Raw genomic sequence first — 21150 nt, 5'->3', positions numbered from 1 at the left:
ATAAATTGAAACCAAATGATTGGATTTTGGACAGTGGTGCTACTGCACATGTCTCTTTTTCATTAAAATTCTTCAAAAATTATCATAAAATAAATCCAATTATGCTTCAATTACCAGATGGTTCAAAGGTTGTTTCCTCTATTTGTGGAACAGTCTCTTTTCCAAATAATATACTCCTCACAAATGTCTTTTATGCTCCATCATTTTCTTTCAACATAATTTCAATTTCCAAAGCCACAAAACACTTACCATATAAATTCTTGTTTGACGAGATGCATTGTGAGATACAGGATCGGAAGAGCTTGAAGATGATTGGCATTGCTGAAGCCAAGGCTGGATTGTATACACTGGAATTCAAGACTCACACCGATTTGGATTTGCATTCCTTCACTAATAAATCTGTACCTGCACTCACAGCAGCACTCACAGCAGATTCTGCTTTTAGAGATATTTGGCACAGTAGGTTAGGACACATCTCTTCTGAGAGATTAGACATAATAAAGAAAGCTTATGACTTTTCTATTTCTGATAATGCAAGCATTCCTTGTGCACCTTGTCATTTTGCAAAACAGAAATGTATTCCTTTTCCTACAAGCATTAATAAATCTGAAAATTGTTTTGATTTGATGCATGTTGACATTTGGGGACCTTTAGCAATTCAATCTATCAAAGGTCATAAATATTTTCTCACTATAGTATATGATTATAGTAGATTTACTTGGGCTTATTTTATGAAAACCAAAGGAGAAACCTCTGATTTGCTTCGAAACTTTATCACAATGATTGAAACTCAATTTCAAAAGAAAGTGAAATGTATAAGATCAGATAATGGTAAGGAGTTTATCATGCATGATTTTTTCAATTCAAAAGGTATTTTACATCAAACCACCTGTGTGGAATCCCCACAACAAAATGGTATAGTAGAGAGGAAGCACCAGGATATCTTAAACATGACAAGAGCTTTTCTATTTGAAAGTAATGTTCCTAAAAAATTTTGGCATTTAGCTACTGCTCATGCCATTCATGTCATTAATAGAATTCCTAGCTCCTCTCTCAATTTAAAAAGCCCCTATCAAGTCATGTTTAATAAACTCCCTTGCATCAAACATTTTAAAATTTTTGGCTGTTTGGCATTTGCCTCGACTTTGGCTGCTCATAGAACTAAATTAGAAAAAAGAGCCAAACAAGCTGTATTTTTGGGTTTTAAGTCTGGCACTAAAGGATATCTTCTTAAGGATTTGCAAACTAATGAATTTTTTTTATCACGAAATGTCATTTTCTATGAAAGAAATTTTCCTTTCCACACTAAAGATGCCCCTGACTCCTCATTTACTAACAATTCATCTACTAATAATACTCAACTTTCAAATAATCATGCTTTACTCTTTGATGACACATTCATATCAGCACATACACCCATTATGCCTATTACAAATAAAACACTAGCTCATGTTCCAGGATCTACTATTAGCACACCAACTCATGTTTCACATACACCTCCCTCACAATCACATCCCATCACCCCATCCACACCTCATGATGCACACACTGATCATCCTCAAAATCTCATTCCTCCCTCTTCCCATACATCCACTATCTCACCAACTTTAGTTCCTAGGAGATCATGTAGGATTAGAAAACCACCTGCATATTTGTCTGATTTCCAATGTTTCCAAACCAGCACAGCAACTCAGAATGAATCCCAATCATCTTTCAAGGCAAGATATCCACTCTCTCAATATATGTCCTATGATAATTTTTCACATACACACAAAATTCTTTCTTTAGCTCTTGATTCTATCATTGAACCTCAAAGTTATGAACAAGCAATTCAACATGATTGTTGGAAAAAGGCAATTAGATCAGAACTCAATGCTCTTGAAGCAAATAAAACTTGGACTGTTACATCCTTACCTAAGGGAAAGAGAGCAGTGGGGTGCAAATGGATTTTTAAAACCAAACTCAAAGCAGATGGGACAGTGGAAAGACACAAAGCAAGGCTCGTTGCAAAAGGCTATACTCAAATTCCTGGATTTGATTTCTTTGACACATTCAGTCCTGTGGTAAAAATGTCTACTCTTCGAGTCTTGTTAGCAATTGCAGCGTCTAAGGGTTGGTTTCTCCACCAATTTGATGTCAACACTGCCTTCTTACATGGTGATCTCCCTGAGACAGTTTATATGGAGGTTCCTCCAGGTTTATTGACTCCTCCCAACAGTGTTTGTAAGCTTGAAAGATCTCTTTATGGGCTCAAACAAGCTAGTCGTCAATGGAACCATAAATTATGCTCAGTTCTCAAAGCTTCAGGGTACATTCAATCCAAGGCAGATACATCTCTCTTTACCAAAGGCACCAGAGATGATTTCACTTGCATTCTTGTGTATGTGGATGATCTGATTTTATCTGGCAACAACATGAATGAAATCAATCGGATGAAAAAGGTGTTGGATGATGCATTCAACATCAAGGACATAGGTAAACTTAAGTACTTTCTGGGTTTTGAAATCGCGCGGAGCAAAGAAGGAATTGTCATGAATCAGCGAAAATATGCTACTGATCTCCTCCATGAATTTGGAATGACAAATGCCAAGCCTGCGACTACGCCAATGAACTACACAACTCCACTGTCCAAATCTTCAGGCACTGCATTAACTGACTTGACTCCTTACCGCAGGCTTGTTGGGAGGCTGCTGTACCTCACAAATACAAGACCAGATATTTCATTCGCCGTCAACAAGTTGAGCCAATACTTGGACTGCGCTACAACAGATCATTTCAAAGCAGCCCTACACATCTTAAGATATATAAAGCGTGCACCAGCCAGTGGAATAAAGTTCTCTGCTGCCTCATCAGAGTTATCGCTCACAGGATACTCAGATTCCGACTGGGGGACATGTCCAGACACAAGAAGATCTGTATCTGGGTTTTGTTTCTTTTTGGGTTCATCTCTTGTGTCATGGAAAAGTAGGAAACAAACTACAGTTGCTAGATCATCAGCAGAAGCAGAGTATAGAGCTATGGCTTTGGCAACATGTGAGGGAAGGTGGCTTAGCTACATACTTCGAGACTTTCTTACCCCACTGAGCAAACCGATCACTCTTTACTGCGACAACCAGTCCGCAATGCATATAGCCGCCAATCCTGTATTTCACGAAAGAACGAAGCATATCGAGATAGACTGCCATACGGTGAGAGATAGAGTACAAGATGGTTCACTAAAGTTACTGCCAATCCCTAGTGGAGAGCAAATAGCAGACGTGCTCACAAAGAGCTTAGCTCCAGGACCATTTGCATCATTTTATCGCAAGCTTGGATTGGTTGATATATGCACTCCAAGCTTGAGGGAGGCTGTTGGATGATAAGGCTATACAGTTAATATAGCTAATTAGTTGTATCTTTAAAATTAGTAGAGTTGTTACTTAAGTTTGTTAGAGTCTAAAATTTGTTAGAGGCTCCTAACTCATAGCATTTAGTTAGCAGAGTGCTGAATTAGTGTGATTCAGTTTTTTCTAGTATCTATAAGTATAGAACTAGTCATTTGTAAGTAAATAAGATTAACCATAATCACAATTCCATTTTTGAATCTCTCTCAAGTTCATTCTGCACTTTCACTCTGTTCTCATCCCCTGATTCAAATTCTGCAATACTATTGCAGATTTTATCAATTGTCGCATACGCTAAGGGTGTATCAATCATATCAGTATGAAAATATTGATTGTGCTCAACGATGTTGCCGTTGTGGACTGTAACAAAATCACACAACCAAATCAATTAAAAGAAAAATAACTAAGAATCTTAATTTATTTTCTTCATTTTTAAATAGAATTTTAAATTTTATTTTTTATGTTCATAAAAAGTGACATATATGTTTAAATTTTTCTTTCTTTAAGTATTAGAAGGATAATTAAAAAATAAATTAGAATTTTCAATAATTACTCTAGTTAAAATATAGTAGTGATTTTGAGAAGGAAAAGTATAGGGTACCAACATATTATCCGCCAACTTCTGCCAACTCTTATTTATATTTGTGTTTTATGGAAGTGTGTTTGTAGATGTGTCTAATAATTAATATATTTTAAATATATATATAAAGAGACACATCCAAAAAATATATTTATAAAGACACTTTATAAATAAGACATTTTTATTAGACACATCCACGAACACACTTCCATAAAACACAATTATAAATAAGAGTTGGCAGAAATCGGCAGATATGCTGTTGGTAGCGAAACCGTTTTGAGAAACATTAATCTTGTGTGTTATTTCCGAATAAGAGTTGATTTTGGAGGAGGGGAGTCACAATGACATCATTATACACATATAAAAACCTTAATTTACAGTTTTTTTCCTTTTTTGTTCACTTATCTCCACTATTTAAGAAATTAGAATTATGATCTAGTCGCAATGACATTATTATACACATTAAAACATTAATTTATGATTTTTCTCTTTTTTATTTCACTTATGTCCACTATTTAAGAAATTACTATAATAGAATAAGTTCATACTCAATCCCGATTTTGACGATCTTAAAATGTTTCAACTATTAAACGGTCTTAGTTATGAAATATGTTGTTTAAATCTTTTAATAATGATCAAATAACCTTTCTTTAATTTTATTTATTAATTAGTTCTTCAAATATTACTTAATTTTAGAACCAATTTTCTATTTTTTAGATTATTATTTTATTATTCATCCTATATTTTATATTTACAATTCTAGCATTAACAATTTGATATTCTATCAGTATCTATTTTTAATATCCTATCCAATTTTATTTTGAGTTTGAAATTCTGATCTTATCTTTTCATTTCTAAGATTAACAATTTCATATAGCGTGGTTTGTAAACTCGAACGGTCGCTCCATAAGCTGAAACAAGCCTCAAGGTAGTGGAACACCAAGCTGTAAATTGTTTTACTCATCTCTTAATACACTCAATCCCGTGCTAATCACTCACAGATCACAAAAAGATAGATCTAGACTTTACCTCTATCTTGATATATGTTGATGACTTAATCCTAACACCAGACGATATGCATAAAATTGACGTTATTAAGAAGATGTTGGACACCGGATTTAAGATTAAGATATTGAGAAGTTGAAATTCTTCCTAGGATTAGAAGTGGCATGCAACACTGATGGAGTTTTCTTGTATCAAAGGAAATATACACTGGATTTGTTGAAGGAATACAATTTGTTGGATGCAAAACCTACTTCTACTCCCTTGAATTATTCAGTAACACTATCAAAAACTATAGGCATGCCTCTAGATGATTTAAAGCCTTATAGGAGGTTAATTGAACGACTCATCTACCTCACCAACACAAGACCAGACATTAGTTTCGCTGTTAGTAAGCTAAGTCGATACTTAGTTTATGCAACTGATGCTCACTTTAAATATGCCCTCCACGTTTTATGCTATCTAAAGCAAGCTCCTGCCAAGGGCATTTTCTTCCCTACTCAATCTCACTCAAACATAACTGGTTTTTCTGATTTTGACTGGGGCACTTGCTCAGATTCTTGACGTTCCACGATAGGATACTGCTTCTTCATTAGTTCAGCTTTAATCTCATGGAAAAGCAAGAAACTAAGCATAATCTCTTGCTCTTCGGTTGAGGCAGAATATCGAGCACTTGTAGCAGCTACAAGAGAAGGCATTTGGCTCACTTTCATCCTCAATGACTTCAGAATTAAGCGAGAACAACCCATCACTTTGTACTGCGACAATCAAGCAACACTATACATTGCTGCCAACTCCATTTTCCACGAATGAACTAAGCATATCAACATTGATTGCCATATTGTTCATGACAAGGCTCAAGAATGTGTGCTAAAGCTCTTCCCAGTCACCTTTGCCAACCAGGTTGCTGATGCACTCATAAAATCCCTTGCTCCTGGCCCATTTTCATTGTTTCATTCCAAGTTTGGTATGGTTGATTTTCATACGCCAAGCTTGAGGGGGATGTTAGTGTATAGCTCAGCTCCATACAAATTGGTGCGTGGAGTTAGTTAGAATTTAAAGTTAGAATCAGTTACTAATGCAATTAGTTAGCTAAATCCCATGTAAAATGTTAGTTAGTAATTAGCTCGGTGCTTATAGAAAGTATATATAAGGACATAGTATATCGCTTATAAACACATATTTCATCACTCTGTTATTGGACTTCATTTGAATGCTCTCAAAATTCTGCTCATGCAACTTCTCTCTCACCCTCACATCTAAGTTCTTTGTTAACCAAGAACAAATTTTCACAATAATCTATCATTATTCCCTTTTTCAATTACCCAATTTTATAATTAAAATCATTTATGAATTTCTTTGCACTATGACTATCAATTTGTTGAAGCGACTCTGATCGTTTATCAATTGCTAGATATATGTTCTTTGTAATCAGAGAAATCGTAATTTATAGAAAAACAATCGATTTTTCGTTCAAGTAATTGATTGGTTAGGGAATGGATATTATTTTCCTTTTAAAACAATCGGTTGTTTTACATAGAGGCAAAAATTCTGTTTTTTTTTTTTTTTTTTTTTACTTAATTCATTTTATTACTTATCCAATTGATTAGATCTCTTCATAATTTAATTGTTTTTTTTATACAAACAACACCCAATTGATTGAAAGATTATTTGTTAATCGAGGAAACATATAACTCATTCACTTTATTAATCGATTTCTAAAAGAAATCGATTTTTTTATACATATAATCGATTTAGTGAGAATCCAATTGACTTAATTGATGTTAAAATTCAGATTCGTTACCTACTAATTGAGTGTTATTTTATTCAATCAATTTTATTCATAAAAAGTACATTTATGCTATTGAACTGATCAAACATTGATTTATTATATAACTTCTTAAATGGTTGACGTTGCTTCTCCTTTTTCTTCCCAATAACATTTCAATTCAAAAGAACGATAAAAGTTGAATCTTAATATATTATAATACTTGATGACTTTGGAAAATCAAATAGCAGAAGTTGTTCCTACATCGTCGAACTCATGGTCGTATTCATGAAACATATCATGATGAAATTAAAGTCACTATTGATGTGTGCTAAAGCTCTTCCCAGTCACCTTAACACTAGAAGAGGAAAAAAATAAAACGAAAAAAAAAATCAAAACAAAACAGAAAGCAGTGTAAAAGTATCCCTTTATCATATATTGCAAGAGTAATTTATTTAGGTTCTCTTACACAATATATTAGGACAAAAACTTGGTATCATCATCAATTTTGCAATGTGCATCAGATACTATCGGTAACAAACTCTCAAATTTGTAAACATTGAACACTACTAGCTTAATCACATAGTATACCCTTTTGATATATTAAGGCACAGAATCCTATCTCTAAGTTTTAATACAGCTATTTCTAGACGGAAAACGAAAAGGAAAAATGAAAAACAAATAATCCTTTATTTTCCATCTTCTAATGTGTAAGTCTTGGGCAAAGACAAATCATCACATAATAGAACAAGCATTTGGATTTTCTTCACTGAAGATCTGTGGTGCATGGACTTGTCCCATGTAAAATGACCCATAGTTGTAGTCATAGCCATAACCACCATTATATGGCATCAATGTTGGGGACTCCATTTTGTTCTGCTTCAATTTTCCCTCCCCATCACCATCACCACCACTCTTTTTCTTGTTCTTTCCACCAGCTACAATTCCTTCTTTTTCTTTGCCTTTGTCTTTGTCTTTCTCTTTCTCTTTAGCTTTAGCTTTGTCAGCATCCTTATTGTCCTTCTTAGGAGGGACAACTTCGACCTTCCTCTTGAGTCTGTTGGTCAAGCTCCCCACCAGAGCTTTGGCGTCCATTGTTCCCTTCACCGTCACAGTTTCCTTCTCCTTGTCTATAGCCACGTCATTAACACCTTTGATCTTGAAGATGGTGTTCTGAATCCTCTCAATGCAGCCTTGGCAATGTAATGCCACCTTCAACACCACTGTTGTCACTGGAGCCTATTCCATTTTTTTTTAATGATAATTAGTCACTAACAAAAATAAATCCAAATAGAATGTGAGTTATGTTAGTACATGAGCAAAAGCACCATCAACATGACTACAATTCTCAAAACTAACAAATTCTAACCATCTACGTTTACATAATTCATTTCGTTCAAAATTGAAACTAAATCCACTTACATTTGCCAAAATAAACAAAATTCCGGCTATAATAATACAACAAAGGCTCAAGCACCCTTAATAAATTAAAGGGTAAATTATCCTCTCTCATACATGATTACATAATAGGTCAATTCTCTACATTGAGTTTTGAGACATGAAATAAGCACTCTTTTACCCAATTTTAACTATATTTAAAGTTTAGAAAAAAAAAAAAAAAAGGAACTTATGGAACACATATTGGATGTAATATAAGAATGTGCAATTATTTTCCAAGTTTTATACTCCTATGATAATAGAAATGATATTATCTAGAATTTAATTTAAATATGACACTCTAAATTCAAATAAAATATGAAAATAAATTTATTTTATTTTATAAACATGTGTATATGACTATATGTAGACCTATTATAAGAGGGGGATAATCTACCTTCCTATTTCTACTGTGAACAATTGCCTTATAATAATAATAATAATAATAAGTAAATATACATTAAAATTAACTACCAAAATATGTAATTTAATTTGTATTTCAATGTATATTTTCTACATATAACTAATTTTGATGGATGATTTTAGTATATATCTAATATATTTTAATAATAATAATAATATAAAAATATTATTTGTATACTAAAATTAACTACTAATGTATTGGTATATAAATTTATGATTTGTTTAATTCATTTTTAATGTGTATTTATATTTCAATATGTTCATATTACTAACTAATTTTAAGACATATCTAATAATAATAATAATAATAATAATAATAATAATAAATCAATGAATGAAAAAATGACCTCTTTTTCCTTGGGTTTCTTGTTGCTGTCTTTGTTGGTGTTGGAGTTGGTGGCAGAAGAGCTGAGATCGACGTTTTTCTTATTCTTGTTGGTGAGTTTGTCTCTCAATTTGGAAGCGTCAACTAAGAACTTGCCAACGCCGGTTTCTTCCTTCACACTCTCCACCCCGTTAACAACAACGTTCAATTTCAATGCTTTATTCATGAGTTTAGTCAACAAATACAAATTCAAAAATAAATAAAATATTACACAAGATTGTTATCGTTACTGAAAACGCAGAGAAGGAAGTATTCGAAGAACCTTGAAAGCGGCGAAGGCATCGAGTTATTTTGTTAGTGCAACCGTCGCAGTGCATGTCGATGTTGAAGATGAGTGTGGTAGCGGGAGTGGTTTCTTCCTTCTCCTTCTTCTTCTTGTTATCATTGGAAGCATCCTTGTTCTTCTACTTCATGATTATAGTGATCAAGATTAGTGTGACACTAAAGGGGTAGAGAGACAGAGAGATTAAAGAGAGAATGAGTGTTGAACTGACCTCGCCCATTGTAGTTGGTTATTATGATTTGGGAATGCATTCAACAAAATCCTAAATTGTTAAGGGAAGATGAAAGTGGTTACTGAAAATAAACACCACTCTCTCTCCACAACATTCCACGTTTCTTCTTCTCCCTTAATTTTTTACTTGTTTGTTTTAACTTCTCAATAGTGAAGTGCGTCTGATAGGTTTAATGAAAAATATTTAATATTAAAATATTATTAAAACTTAACATAATAATATAGACCTTTTATATTAAATTAAAAAATAAGAATAAGAATGTGATTTTATTTTTTTAAAAATTGCAAAAGTATATAAAATAAAATAAAAAATATAAGTTAATTATAATAAATACATTATAGTATAATTATATAATAAAGTTGTGAATAAAATAATTTAATATTAAAGTCCCATTCAAAGAAAAATTTATGAATCAACATAGATACTAAGAAATCTAAACTCAAGGTATAACACAATTTGTATTACAATAATAAATTTGATTTTTTTTTTCAAATCATAAAAATTATACTAAATTATCCTATCATTTTCGTTATTTTTTAATTTTCACGCGTTTGTTCTAAAACTCTTATTTATCAAACTCATTGTTCTTTTTTAAATTTTTTCCCTTTTTAAGAAAAAAAAAGCTTTAATATTAAAAACTGAAATGCTAAAAAATAGAGCAAGTAAAAAATGAATAGAAATAAACAATCAAACTCAACTAAATAAAATTATTATAAAATAAAAATGATTAACCTTTTTTATCCTCAATATAATAACTACTTGGACATAAGAATATGAGATAAATTTTTATCAATTTTTTTTCTAAAAACAATGAGCATATATTTTCACATATTAAGATAATATTATTATTACGTTTTTTAATTTTATTATGGAGAAGATAATGGTGTAGGACAACAACATGCAAAAGCAGCATGTTTTATAGATATGTGATGTAAGGGAGCTACAAATCAGATGGTGCGAGTGTTCCCAGAAAAATTGGACGTTCCGATTTTCGTTTTATTAAAAAAAATTTTTTATATAATACGGACGGTCCGATTTGCTTTTTCCAAAATTCAAAATTTTTTTCTTACAAATCGGACCATCCGATTTGACCATAATAATTTTTTTCTAAAACAACTCGCATGATCCGACTTGTTAAAACACAAATTTAAAAAGACTACCCCCACATCTTAGTCTAACACCACTATACCTCCATGACACAGCACATTACATACATGCTTCGGATAACAACTCATTATTAAGATTAGTGATTTTTCACAATAAATAGTTAAATCAAAAATTGAGAAGACGAACCTAATATGATATAAACTAAATTAAATTAAACCATATGAACAGAAAGATGAAATATATTTTATTCATAATGCAATACTATCCAATTTTTGTCTGTTCTCATTCTATTTCAATCGAAGTTAATAGGATTTATTCTTCGTAATTTGTAAAAAACATTGCGTTTCTTATATTTTTCAAAGGACATTAGCATTCGTATTTTATACATATATAGAGGAGTATTAGGAGATTAGCAAATTTTGTGAGTTGTAGTCATTATTAGTCACTAATAGTATTTTTAATGGTGTGAAATTTTATGTACTCGCCAAATTTTAATAAAAATACTAGTCCCTTAAACTTTTTCATTTATATATATACACTTATGAAATTATTAATCTAATTTAATATGAAAATATTACTTTTTTTTAATTTAATCTAATAAAAAATATTATATGAATAATTATATTTTTAATATTTTTTATTAAATTCTTTTTTGAAATTTATATGAATTTTGTATAGAGCTTTTGTATCTGTTCAACATTTTATTATAATTTTGTAATGTCTCTATGGATTTATATTCTATTAAAATGTGATGGTAATGGGAAAATATAAAAATTTAAAATTTGAAAATAAAAATAACGGTAGAATTGAGATTAAAAAAAAAAGATTTGCAGTAATTTAAAATTTTTTTAAAAAATTAATAAAATTTTAAAATTTAAATGTTTTTGTCATACAAAAATAGGTATAACATCAATTTTCTTTTTTATTGATACTTTTGTCGGCGCAAAATTCTTGCGTGAAAATGGTTGTTTTTCCATGTAAGAAACTAGGAATGCTATGGTGAAAAAAAAAATTTTTTTTTTTTGAGTGCATTGTCGCAATATATATAAAGTAATAAACTAAATAAAGTGAGCTGATTTATTTGTTCGGCATCTATCTGCACCACCCGCTCCGAATCCTCACCGCCTTCCTCACCATTCGCCACCATCTCTTTCAGCCATGCTTCTTCCATAAACTTCGGTATTTATCACCTTCTCCTCCTTTTTTTTTGTTGGCACCCACAGTTCCCCTTCGTTCATCTCTCTGTATGCTTATTGTTTCTAATTCCAATTTGTTACTTTCATCTTCTTCTTGCTCTGTTTCTTTCATCTTTTTTCTCCTACGTGATCTGGGTTATTGATATTTGCATCCTTTTGTGATCTCTTGAATCTGCAACTTCTATTACAATCCAAAAAAGCAGCGGAAAAACGATGTGTATGTGTTAGTTATCAACACCTACATATGTGTCTCTATTTCATTGTTCTTCATTTTTCATGTTGAGATGCATTCTGGGCTGTTTCCAAAATCACCTTTTTAACCCCATTCAAACTTGAATTTGTTTGTGCTTATGTTCACTTTGTTTACATGCTCACATGTTCTATTAGTTGATATGATGTAATAAAAGCTGGTTTTTGCATATAATTTCTTGGTAAACTGATTGGTGTACGGTGACATGAGCTTAGCACTTAATTTATGACATTTTCTGAGTTTAGAAGGCATAAAAAATAGAGCACAGCTTAGATCATAGACTGAGAATTTTGCATGCATATTTCATCTGCAGAAGGTGGTGTTGGCAGTGGTGTGGAGGCTGCAGCTTCTTGCTTGAATCCAATTTAGTTCTTCAGAGTTTGGACAATTTCTCTACGAGAAATGAACCTTGCTCTGCGGTTGCTGCCTTCAGAGCTCACTTGTCCAACAAGGGAAGACATTCAATATGCAAATGTGAACTTTCTTTTGTCCAAACCATCAGTGAGGGTCGCTTGTTTCATTAAGAAAGATGATGTGCAGCCATTGAATTGTGATAGAAAGAATGTGACTATATCTTGCCAATTGATGCATAGTCATTTAGAAGAGTCATCTAAAAGAAAGAAAAGGCTACAAGTGCCTTTGCCTTTACAGAAGCTGGATTTTGTGAGAACATTGTTGATTGATAACTATGACAGTTACACATATAATATATATCAGGAGTTATCTGTTGTTAATGGAGGTATGTCATTTTTATCTTCTCATTTGAAGGTGGATGTGATTTAAAGTTGAAGACCTGCAGAATAGTAGTGCTGTAATGGTCAATCATTAGATTCTCTCCTTAGAATTGCTGTTTTATATAGATTCAAATATATATCAGCAGTGAATAATTAGCTTCCCACTTGTTTGGAAATTAATTATCTTGTAATTAAGAATCAAAATGACACTATATTCCAAAGATATTAAAAATCTGTTCTGAACATTCTAAAATACGATGCATAATACTTTGTGCTTGAAAGGTTTAAAAAGTTTATGCAAGGAGTTGAATTCCCTAAACAGTTGGTTTTGTTTTTTCATTTTGCCAGTCCCTCCTGTGGTGATCCAAAATGATGATTGGACATGGGAAGAACTTAGCCATTACTTGTATGAAGAAAATGCATTTGATAACATTGTAATATCACCTGGACCTGGTTCTCCAGCATGCCCACAAGATATAGGTGAGAACATGGATGCCTTTGTGGAGTTTTCATTATGCATTTATTTACTGCTCTAGAAGATGCAACAGAAAAATAAGTTTCTAAACTTGTGGATTGATGGTCTCCAGGCATGATTTTGGCATCTTAGACGAGTATTTGTCATATTGTCATTGGATGCCACTTCAATTTTCCCCATCGATACACTTTTGACTCTTATTTCTTAGGGGGTTGTTTGTGAGTTGGGGTTTTGGAGGGAAAGAGAGGGAAAGAAAACATTTATGGTGTCATATTATGAATTTTTTATGCTACAATCCCTTCTTTCTCTTCCCCTCCCTCCAAAGTCCCACCTCGCAGATTCACCTCCTCCTTTTGCTAACCATATAAGTGAAATATCCTCAAAAGAATGGATTGCCGGTATAACTATGCCGCTTGATATCATTTTCTTAATGTAATCTTATAATTTTAATGTACTATGTGTGTTGATCTTTGTGTTATGGGCTGTGGAGATTCTTTATTCTAATACTTTTTGGAAATGATTCTGTATGCTTCAGGTATTTGTCTTCAACTACTGCATAAATGCTGGGATATACCTGTTTTGGGTGTTTGCCTCGGACACCAGGTATTTTCTCCTTATTTATGCTTTGTTTTTGCTTTTTTTTCCCATATAATGGTCTATTGTATGATAATATGGTAAAGGAATCCTTGTCCAAAAATAATTGATATTGGCTATGAAGTTATTCACCAATTTCTCTTCTAATCTTGGTGTGTTTTCACATCTTACCTGCTGTTATGTAGTATCTTAAAGTTAATACTTTTGTTACTCATCTTTTTGGTTCATGATATCAGGTTTCATCCTTTGCCTTTTGATACTGTAGCTCATGTTATGTTATTTTGGTGATGTATTTGCTTAATGTATGATTTGGTAGGCATTGGGATATGTCCATGGAGCTCACATTGTCCATGCGCCTGAACCAATCCATGGGCGTTTGAGGTATGACCCAAAAATTTAGAAACTTTATGCTGGTTTTTCAGTAATTATTATGTACTTATTATCATCAGGAAGATTTCACCTAAAATAAATGTCATTTAAAGGTATCATATTTATTCCTTACTTCTTTGTTTGTATTTTCTCTCTTTCTACCATGAAGTGAAGTTGAGCATAGCGGCTGCGAGCTTTTTCACGGCATACCATCTGGCAGGAATTCAGGTTTCAAGGTTTGTTTTCCACTATAGTCTAAAGATTATGAATTTGAATCCTCAAACATTTTAAAGAATTCAAATATTCACGGAGTATTCAATCCCGAAGTTATCATATTCCTAATTGAGACATAAAAGTTCTTCAATATTAACCAAAGATTGTTGCATTCAGCAATTCTAGAACATTTCACAAACTAAATGTCACTTGTTGTAGATCATTATGATAATTTGGATTTCAGGGTGAAAAAATGGCTGTGCAATTATATAATTTGTTGATAACATCAGAATATTACATCTGGTGCACCATGATGGGGATTGGATGTAAACTGGTCCCTTGCAATTTATGGTTAATTTGTTTTTTTTGTTTTATTCTTGTGAAAAGTTGAACAAGAGCTATCTGATCTACCATCAGCAGTCATAATCATTGTTTATCCTATATTTCAGGTGGTTCGATATCATTCATTGGTTATAGATTCTGAATCACTTCCTGAAGTGCTCATTCCAATAGCTTGGACGTCTTCCTCGAACACACTTCCATTTGTTGGGGCCAAGGATCATAACATCTCCAATGCTCTTGGAACACAGACAGAACAAAATGTCTTCGTTGATTCTTGTTCACCTAAAGCAGGAAATGGAACACCAAGAAGTTCAAGAGTTCTTATGGGGATCAAGCATTGTACAAAACCGCACTATGGTGTGCAGGTGTTATGTACAGACATTGTTTAATTATAATCGTTCTTTGTTTTTATTGGTTTGATCTTTTTTGTGAACTATGTTCAACTCAACACTTTTGACCTTCAGTTTCATCCAGAGAGTGTTGCAACATGCCATGGAAGTCAAATATTCAAGAATTTCAGAGATATTACAAATGAGTATTGGCTGAGATACAAGTCATCACAAAGCAGAGAAAAGCATGCTCATTCTTATGGTAAAATGAAGAACTTTTTGTATGTAAATGCAAATTCATTCTGTCATGTGTGCTTATCAAATTATTTTTGTATGGCCACCCTTCTTGCGCAGTGTGGTATAAATATTAAACAGTATGTTGGTTGTACCAAAGTGATTAAAATCTTTTTAACACTGTTTACATGTTCCATGTTTTTATTATTTTTAGACATCCAAATTACCATTGAGTTCCTTGCAATTTACTTGAGCAGTAAACTTTCTTTAGCACACATGCAGGTTTCAAGTGCTAGTAGACATTGTGGAGATTTGCATAGAAGTATTAGTTCAGAGACCAGTACAGTTGATCAGCTAAATAAGGTAGTTAATGGTCATCGACATATGGTAGATGATAATGCTGAGAAGACTCGTTTAGAAAAGTGCAACGTTGCAAATGGTCATCATGCAAGAACTGATCGAAAATGTTTGAAGTTGAAATGGAGGAAATGCACTCACCTGGCTAGTCAAGTTGGTGGTGCGAAAGGTATATTTTGTGGGTTGTTTGGACATGAAACTGAAAACACTTTCTGGTTGGATAGTTCTTCCACAGAGAAGGTATTTTTTGTATGTATTCATGGCTTTTCTTTCCCCTCCTTTTCTTTTTAGTGTTTTTGGATAAGCAAAAGAAAACTCTTATTTTAATCATCTTCCACAGGGTATATCTTTTGTCACTTGGATCATCAAACTGTAATTTTTGTCAACTTGCATCTCATCATCTGTGCTAATGTATATGCCACATCTTCCATCACAACATAACTGTTCTATATTTAACATTATTCTTGCCATCCTAATTAGGGAAGAGCACGCTTCTCATTCATGGGAGGAAAAGGTGGATCACTTTGGAAGCATTTGACTTTCAGATTATCTGATCAAAGGTTTGAAATTTATCCTATTTACTGTTGAAATTACTTTGTAATTATCTTTTCCCCTTTCATCTATTCTTTTCCATATTATAGATTATTTTTCTCTATCATCATCATCGTTAATATAAATGTTATTTTCAACATTGGTGAATGTTCTAGTGTGCTTGTGTTTCAGTTTATGCATCATGCATTGTCCTAGTTATCTGCATTGATGCATTGACATGAAAAAACCTTTCTATTTACCATTACAATGGTCATACCTTTGAGTCTATGGTATATTCTTAGATAAATAATGTATATTCCATTATTTTTCCAGTGATCGGTGTTCGAAAGGTGGTGGCTACTTGTCAATGGAAAATTGTCAAGGTTCCACTGAAACAAGATTTTTGGAAGAAGGTTTTTTCGATTTTTTGAACAAGGTTTGTAATTGTACCTTGTACCTTGGAACCGATAAGCTTCTTTATTGTACCTTGGAGATATAGGGCTATGCTTAATCCTTTTCTATTTGCTTAAGATTGCTGGGAAATGGGTTCTTGACATGGGATCAGTGTCTTTATTAGGAATACTATCCTTATCATCTCCATTTACCATAATTAAGTCGAATTTAAGCAGAAGGTAAAAATGGGTCCACACGCCTATGTTTCAATGCCAAAAATTCTACCCAGAAGGAGAGTGCTAGAGGGTAGAGATATAAAATCACTATTGGCTCAATGGCTCCTGCCTAACAACTTAAGATTTCAAGATAGTTGGGTCCTTGACACTTGTCATGTTTAGTTTCTATGGTTTGGTTTTTGGAGGATATTTTGCCTTCCCTTTGCTATGTTGTCCCCGTTTTCTCCAATGAAATTTCTTTCCCAAGAGAATGTGTATATCCTAATTAATAAACAAGAAATATGTAGATATGACATATATAATAAAGATCCTTAATGTGCATGATTGTGATTTAGACCAATAAAATCCCATATATGGCCTTGAATTTTGCTCTTCTGATTAGAAATGAAGAAAAGGGGTATTTAGGATGCAGGATAAGGTAAACTGAGATGTGACATTAAAAAAGTATAAATTTTCTTTAAACAGCCTTCATTTGTGTACTTTGTATTTTTCTTTGTACAAACTTGTATCTTCTGAATATTAACAGGTCTATATTCATTTATCTAATTATCGTAACGAAATATCCAATATGTTCTTTTTTCTTCCCATGTAAATAAATTGCCTTCTTCATTTGGCAGGAGCTTCAATCATATCACTATGATGAAAAAGATTACGAAGGTCTGCCATTTGACTTTCACGGTGGATATGTTGGTTACATCGGGTAGGTGGTAAACTCAAAGCTATTGTATGTCTACACTGAGTAACCTGAATGCTTAGTTCAAGAAATTACATTTTTTTTCCTTCCAGTTGTGCCTTTCTAGTTGTGATCTCTTTATTTTCTGCACGCGATCACCTTTTCTTTCTCACCTGTTAATATCCTCTGTTGCAGGTACAACCTCAAAAGTGAATGTTGTGTCACATCTAACCGTAACAAGTCCAAAACTCCAGACGCTTGTTTTTTCTTTGCTGATAACCTTATAGCTATTGACCACAAAAATGACAATGTTTATATATTGGCTATACATGAAGAAAGCTCAAGCATGACACAATGGTTGGATGATGCTGAGGAGAAGCTTCTGAACTTATATGGTTCTGAGATAATGGGGTCAGAAAAGCAGTATCCACATCCTCTAACTTGTTCCTCACAAAAGGTCGGTTTTGCAGCTGAAAAATCTAGAGAGCAGTACATTAAGGATGTAAAGAAGTGCCTGGAATACATTAAAGATGGAGAAAGCTATGAGTTGTGCCTCACAAATCAGATGAGGAAACCGATCAAGAATTTAGATTCTCTTGGACTTTATCTTCATTTGAGAGAAAGGAATCCGGCACCTTATGCTGCATGGCTTAATTTTCCGAAGGAAGACTTGTGTATTTGCTGCTCTTCCCCTGAAAGGTTCTTGCAGTTGGATAGAAATGATATACTAGAAGCTAAGCCCATTAAGGGTACAATAGCTCGTGGTGCTACCGCCGAGGAAGATGAGCGACTCAAATTGAAATTGCAACTCAGGTGATCCACTTTTCTCTGGGTACTATTTAGGTCTTTTCATCATCATATCCTGAAATATTGCTACTGCAGTTTAAACTTTGGTTACTCGCTTTCTCGAAATTTGTTTTGTCATGTGATATTATTGATTCTCGGAGTTTATCTGATGCTTCTGTAATTTGAAAAACTATCAAGACTCTTTGAAATGTGTGATGACCTATGCTTGGTTGCAAATGAAGTTGTGTATGTAGTTCAGAATATTTTATCTATAGACTTGTGCTGTTTAAATTAACAGAATCCGAAATTTTAACATGCTGGTAGTTTAAGATGAAGATGGGCGAATATGTTATGAACTAACTGGCTTGCTCTTTCAGTGAAAAGGATCAAGCTGAAAATCTGATGATTGTAGACCTTCTAAGGAATGATCTCGGTCGGGTCTGTGATCCAGGATCTGTACATGTGCCACGTCTCATGGATGTGGAGTCATATGCAACTGTTCACACAATGGTGAGCACGATTCGTGGGAAGAAGAGGTCCGACGCCAGTGCAGTAGATTGCGTAAAAGCTGCATTCCCAGGTGGTTCGATGACCGGTGCTCCAAAGTTGAGATCGATGGAACTTCTTGATTCCATTGAAAGTTGTTCTCGAGGTATATACTCCGGTTGTATCGGATTTTTTTCGTACAACCAGACATTTGATCTTAATATTGTCATAAGAACAGTGATTATACATGATGGTGAAGCTTCAATAGGAGCTGGAGGTGCCATTGTTTCTTTGTCGAACCCCGAAGACGAATACAAAGAGATGATCTTGAAAACAAAAGCCCCAGCAAAGGCTGTGCTAGATTTTGAATAGTTTTGAGAAGTCACACGGTAACTTCCCCCAACAAATTTCAATCAAAGCATTTATTTCATATCATCCCACTAATTATTTAATCTTTTACATAGAAGGAATATTAAAGAATATATTGGTATAGGTACTTGATTCAATTGTTTTGGGGTTAGAATTCAATTGGTTTCCTTTTCAATCTGAAGTGTGTCTTATTATTCTGTTGTAGCAATGACTGCATTGTACTATAGGTTTCTGTATACTATAATTTCCCCAGTTTCTTGTATACATGAATTTCCTTGCAGTTTGGTGACAATTTTATTCATATATAAATATAATATACTCGTGTTTGCCTCACGCTGTTTCTGCTATTATGTTGCTGCTAAATGAAGAATAATAAAATCATTTACTGTTAGGAAGATGTTTATTTGGAATGAGAGTGGTTTATTTTGTTGCTTGGAAGCACAGAACAGAAGTTTTGTGAAAAGCCTTAATTTTGCATTAATTCATGAATCGTTGTAAGCTCACAAGATTTAGTGTTTTTTTTTTTTCTTTTTTAAATGAAACTCCAACCGCTGCAACAATTTATAATCAGCATGTAATATCAATATTCAGCCATGGTCATTGCTTAGATCACAACAGTTCTCTCCTTGAGTTGGCATATGAAAAAACTAGGGGTGGCTGTTGCGGGTAGGGTTGAGTGCGGAGCAGGTTTGAGCGCAGGTTAAGTAAGGTGTAGGTTGAGTTTCATATTAACAGCTAATTAAGATTGGGTTGCAACAATGTGTCACATTAGCAAATTTTAACACTATAGGCTATTAGCGACGAAAGTGACAGAGAGACTAAAATGACTAACTTAAAATCTTTGAAAGATGAATTTGATTAAATTTTTTTTTGAAATTCAATTTGAAAAACAAGTGATCTTTTAGAAATAATTTTGATTATTTACTCGTTTACTATTAAAGTGATAATTTGACAAAAATATATTAGCAAGTATTGAAATCTCAAAAATTAAAAGGTGTTTTAGAAAACGACCCTTAATTAATTGAGTATAATTGGCAAAAAAAAAAAAATCGTGGTGATTGTTATCAATGTGATTATTTCGTTGGTAATTTAATTTATAGCGGTAAAATTAAAATAAGTGAGTATAAACATGTCTAAGAGATGACAACTAAGAATGAAGTGCACTTGCCCATAAGGCGCTCCCCTCGTACATCAGAGCCATGTCACTTCTAAACCAAGACAAATTACAAATAGCAGAGATAAGATACCATAAGATCTTTTTTTTTTTTCAGAAAAGAAAAAAAAATATTAAAAGCCACCTTGTGAGTTGTGACTCTCTAGTCGCCGTCCAATTATTAAGAGTGTTTTGTTTTTCTCAATTTCTTTTTTATAATAATACAACCTAAAGGAATAATATAAAGCATGATAATGAAATTATGATGGAAAGTTGGAAACTCAACTCAAAATTTATAGTAAGATGTTGAACATATCAAATTCCACCCCTTTTATAAAGGTTGGGCCGAGATTAAGCATTGTTTCCTTTAACACCAGCCCAAAATTATATTCGGAAGTTGAGTTTGTCAGAACAATATGCAACTATCACGACCACAAGATTGTGGCGAGAATGATCCTTTGCTGTTCAGATGGCATGCGCCTCTGAACTATTAATTACGCTCTGATCTCACTGTTATAGTTCATCCACCAACTTTAGTTCCTGTCCCCTTAGAACTTAAAGGATACAGATATATGAGCCTATAAAACAGTTCCTGTTCAAGTAAGGTGGTTGTGAGAATTGTGAGAATGTTGAGGGAACGGCTGACGGAAACCCATGAGGGGAGGTTATGTGAGAGGGGGGAACTCTCGATCGCATGAACCTAGAGAATATGCAAGACAAGATGGAGAACTTATACAAGAAAGATGAAAAAGGTGAGAAAATCCATGGAACACGAGGTCTTTTTGGAAGGGCGACCAGTAAACCGCATGCATGAAGAATGGATGACTAAA

At 33.2% G+C, this 21150-nt stretch overlaps 2 protein-coding genes and 1 pseudogene across 2 annotated transcripts; 1 reads left to right on the top strand and 2 right to left on the bottom strand.

Annotated features, from left to right (window-relative positions):
* Positions 1-39: 39 nt before the first annotated feature.
* Positions 40-9633, bottom strand: LOC130965703 (heavy metal-associated isoprenylated plant protein 3-like). Its single transcript, XM_057890460.1, has 5 exons — positions 9473-9633; positions 9241-9382; positions 8941-9134; positions 7473-7972; positions 40-70 (listed from the first exon to the last, which is right to left on the bottom strand). Exons 1-5 carry the CDS (start codon positions 9479-9481, stop codon positions 40-42), a joined length of 876 nt encoding a protein of 291 aa, XP_057746443.1. The 5' UTR covers positions 9482-9633.
* Positions 9634-11688: 2055 nt separating this feature from the next.
* LOC130969008 (aminodeoxychorismate synthase, chloroplastic-like) lies at positions 11689-19500 on the top strand. Its single transcript, XM_057894558.1, has 14 exons — positions 11689-11779; positions 12360-12785; positions 13129-13260; positions 13791-13858; positions 14166-14230; positions 14388-14454; positions 14881-15138; positions 15238-15364; positions 15608-15933; positions 16174-16253; positions 16558-16660; positions 17471-17553; positions 17722-18339; positions 18690-19500. The coding sequence occupies exons 2-14, from the start codon at positions 12449-12451 to the stop codon at positions 19168-19170; spliced, it is 2745 nt and encodes a 914-aa protein (XP_057750541.1). The 5' UTR covers positions 11689-11779; positions 12360-12448; the 3' UTR covers positions 19171-19500.
* Positions 19501-20720: 1220 nt separating this feature from the next.
* On the bottom strand, positions 20721-20930 carry LOC130972405 (small nucleolar RNA U3; annotated as a pseudogene).
* Between the last annotated feature and the right edge of the window lie 220 nt (positions 20931-21150).

This window comes from Arachis stenosperma, chromosome 3, assembly GCF_014773155.1.
Source record: "Arachis stenosperma cultivar V10309 chromosome 3, arast.V10309.gnm1.PFL2, whole genome shotgun sequence".
Taxonomy (NCBI): Eukaryota; Viridiplantae; Streptophyta; class Magnoliopsida; order Fabales; family Fabaceae; genus Arachis; species Arachis stenosperma.
This window is presented reverse-complemented; position numbering and strand designations above follow the sequence as displayed.

What these genes read in the sequence shown, in the direction of transcription:
- LOC130965703 (XM_057890460.1), bottom strand. An exon ending in ATGCCTTCGCCGCTTTCAAG is followed by an intron (nt 9,135 to 9,240) that starts GTTCTTCGAATA and finishes TCATGAATAAAG; the next exon opens with CATTGAAATTGAACGTTGTT. An exon ending in CCAAATGCTTGTTCTATTAT is followed by an intron (nt 71 to 7,472) that starts GTGATGATTTGT and finishes TAATTTTTGAAG; the next exon opens with AATTTTAATGAAAAAGAGAC.
- LOC130969008 (XM_057894558.1), top strand. Translation starts at nt 12,449, where the DNA reads ATGAACCTTGCTCTGCGGTTGCTGCCTTCAGAGCTCACTTGTCCAACA. An exon ending in CCAATCCATGGGCGTTTGAG is followed by an intron (nt 14,231 to 14,387) that starts GTATGACCCAAA and finishes TCTACCATGAAG; the next exon opens with TGAAGTTGAGCATAGCGGCT. An exon ending in AAAGCATGCTCATTCTTATG is followed by an intron (nt 15,365 to 15,607) that starts GTAAAATGAAGA and finishes AACTTTCTTTAG; the next exon opens with CACACATGCAGGTTTCAAGT.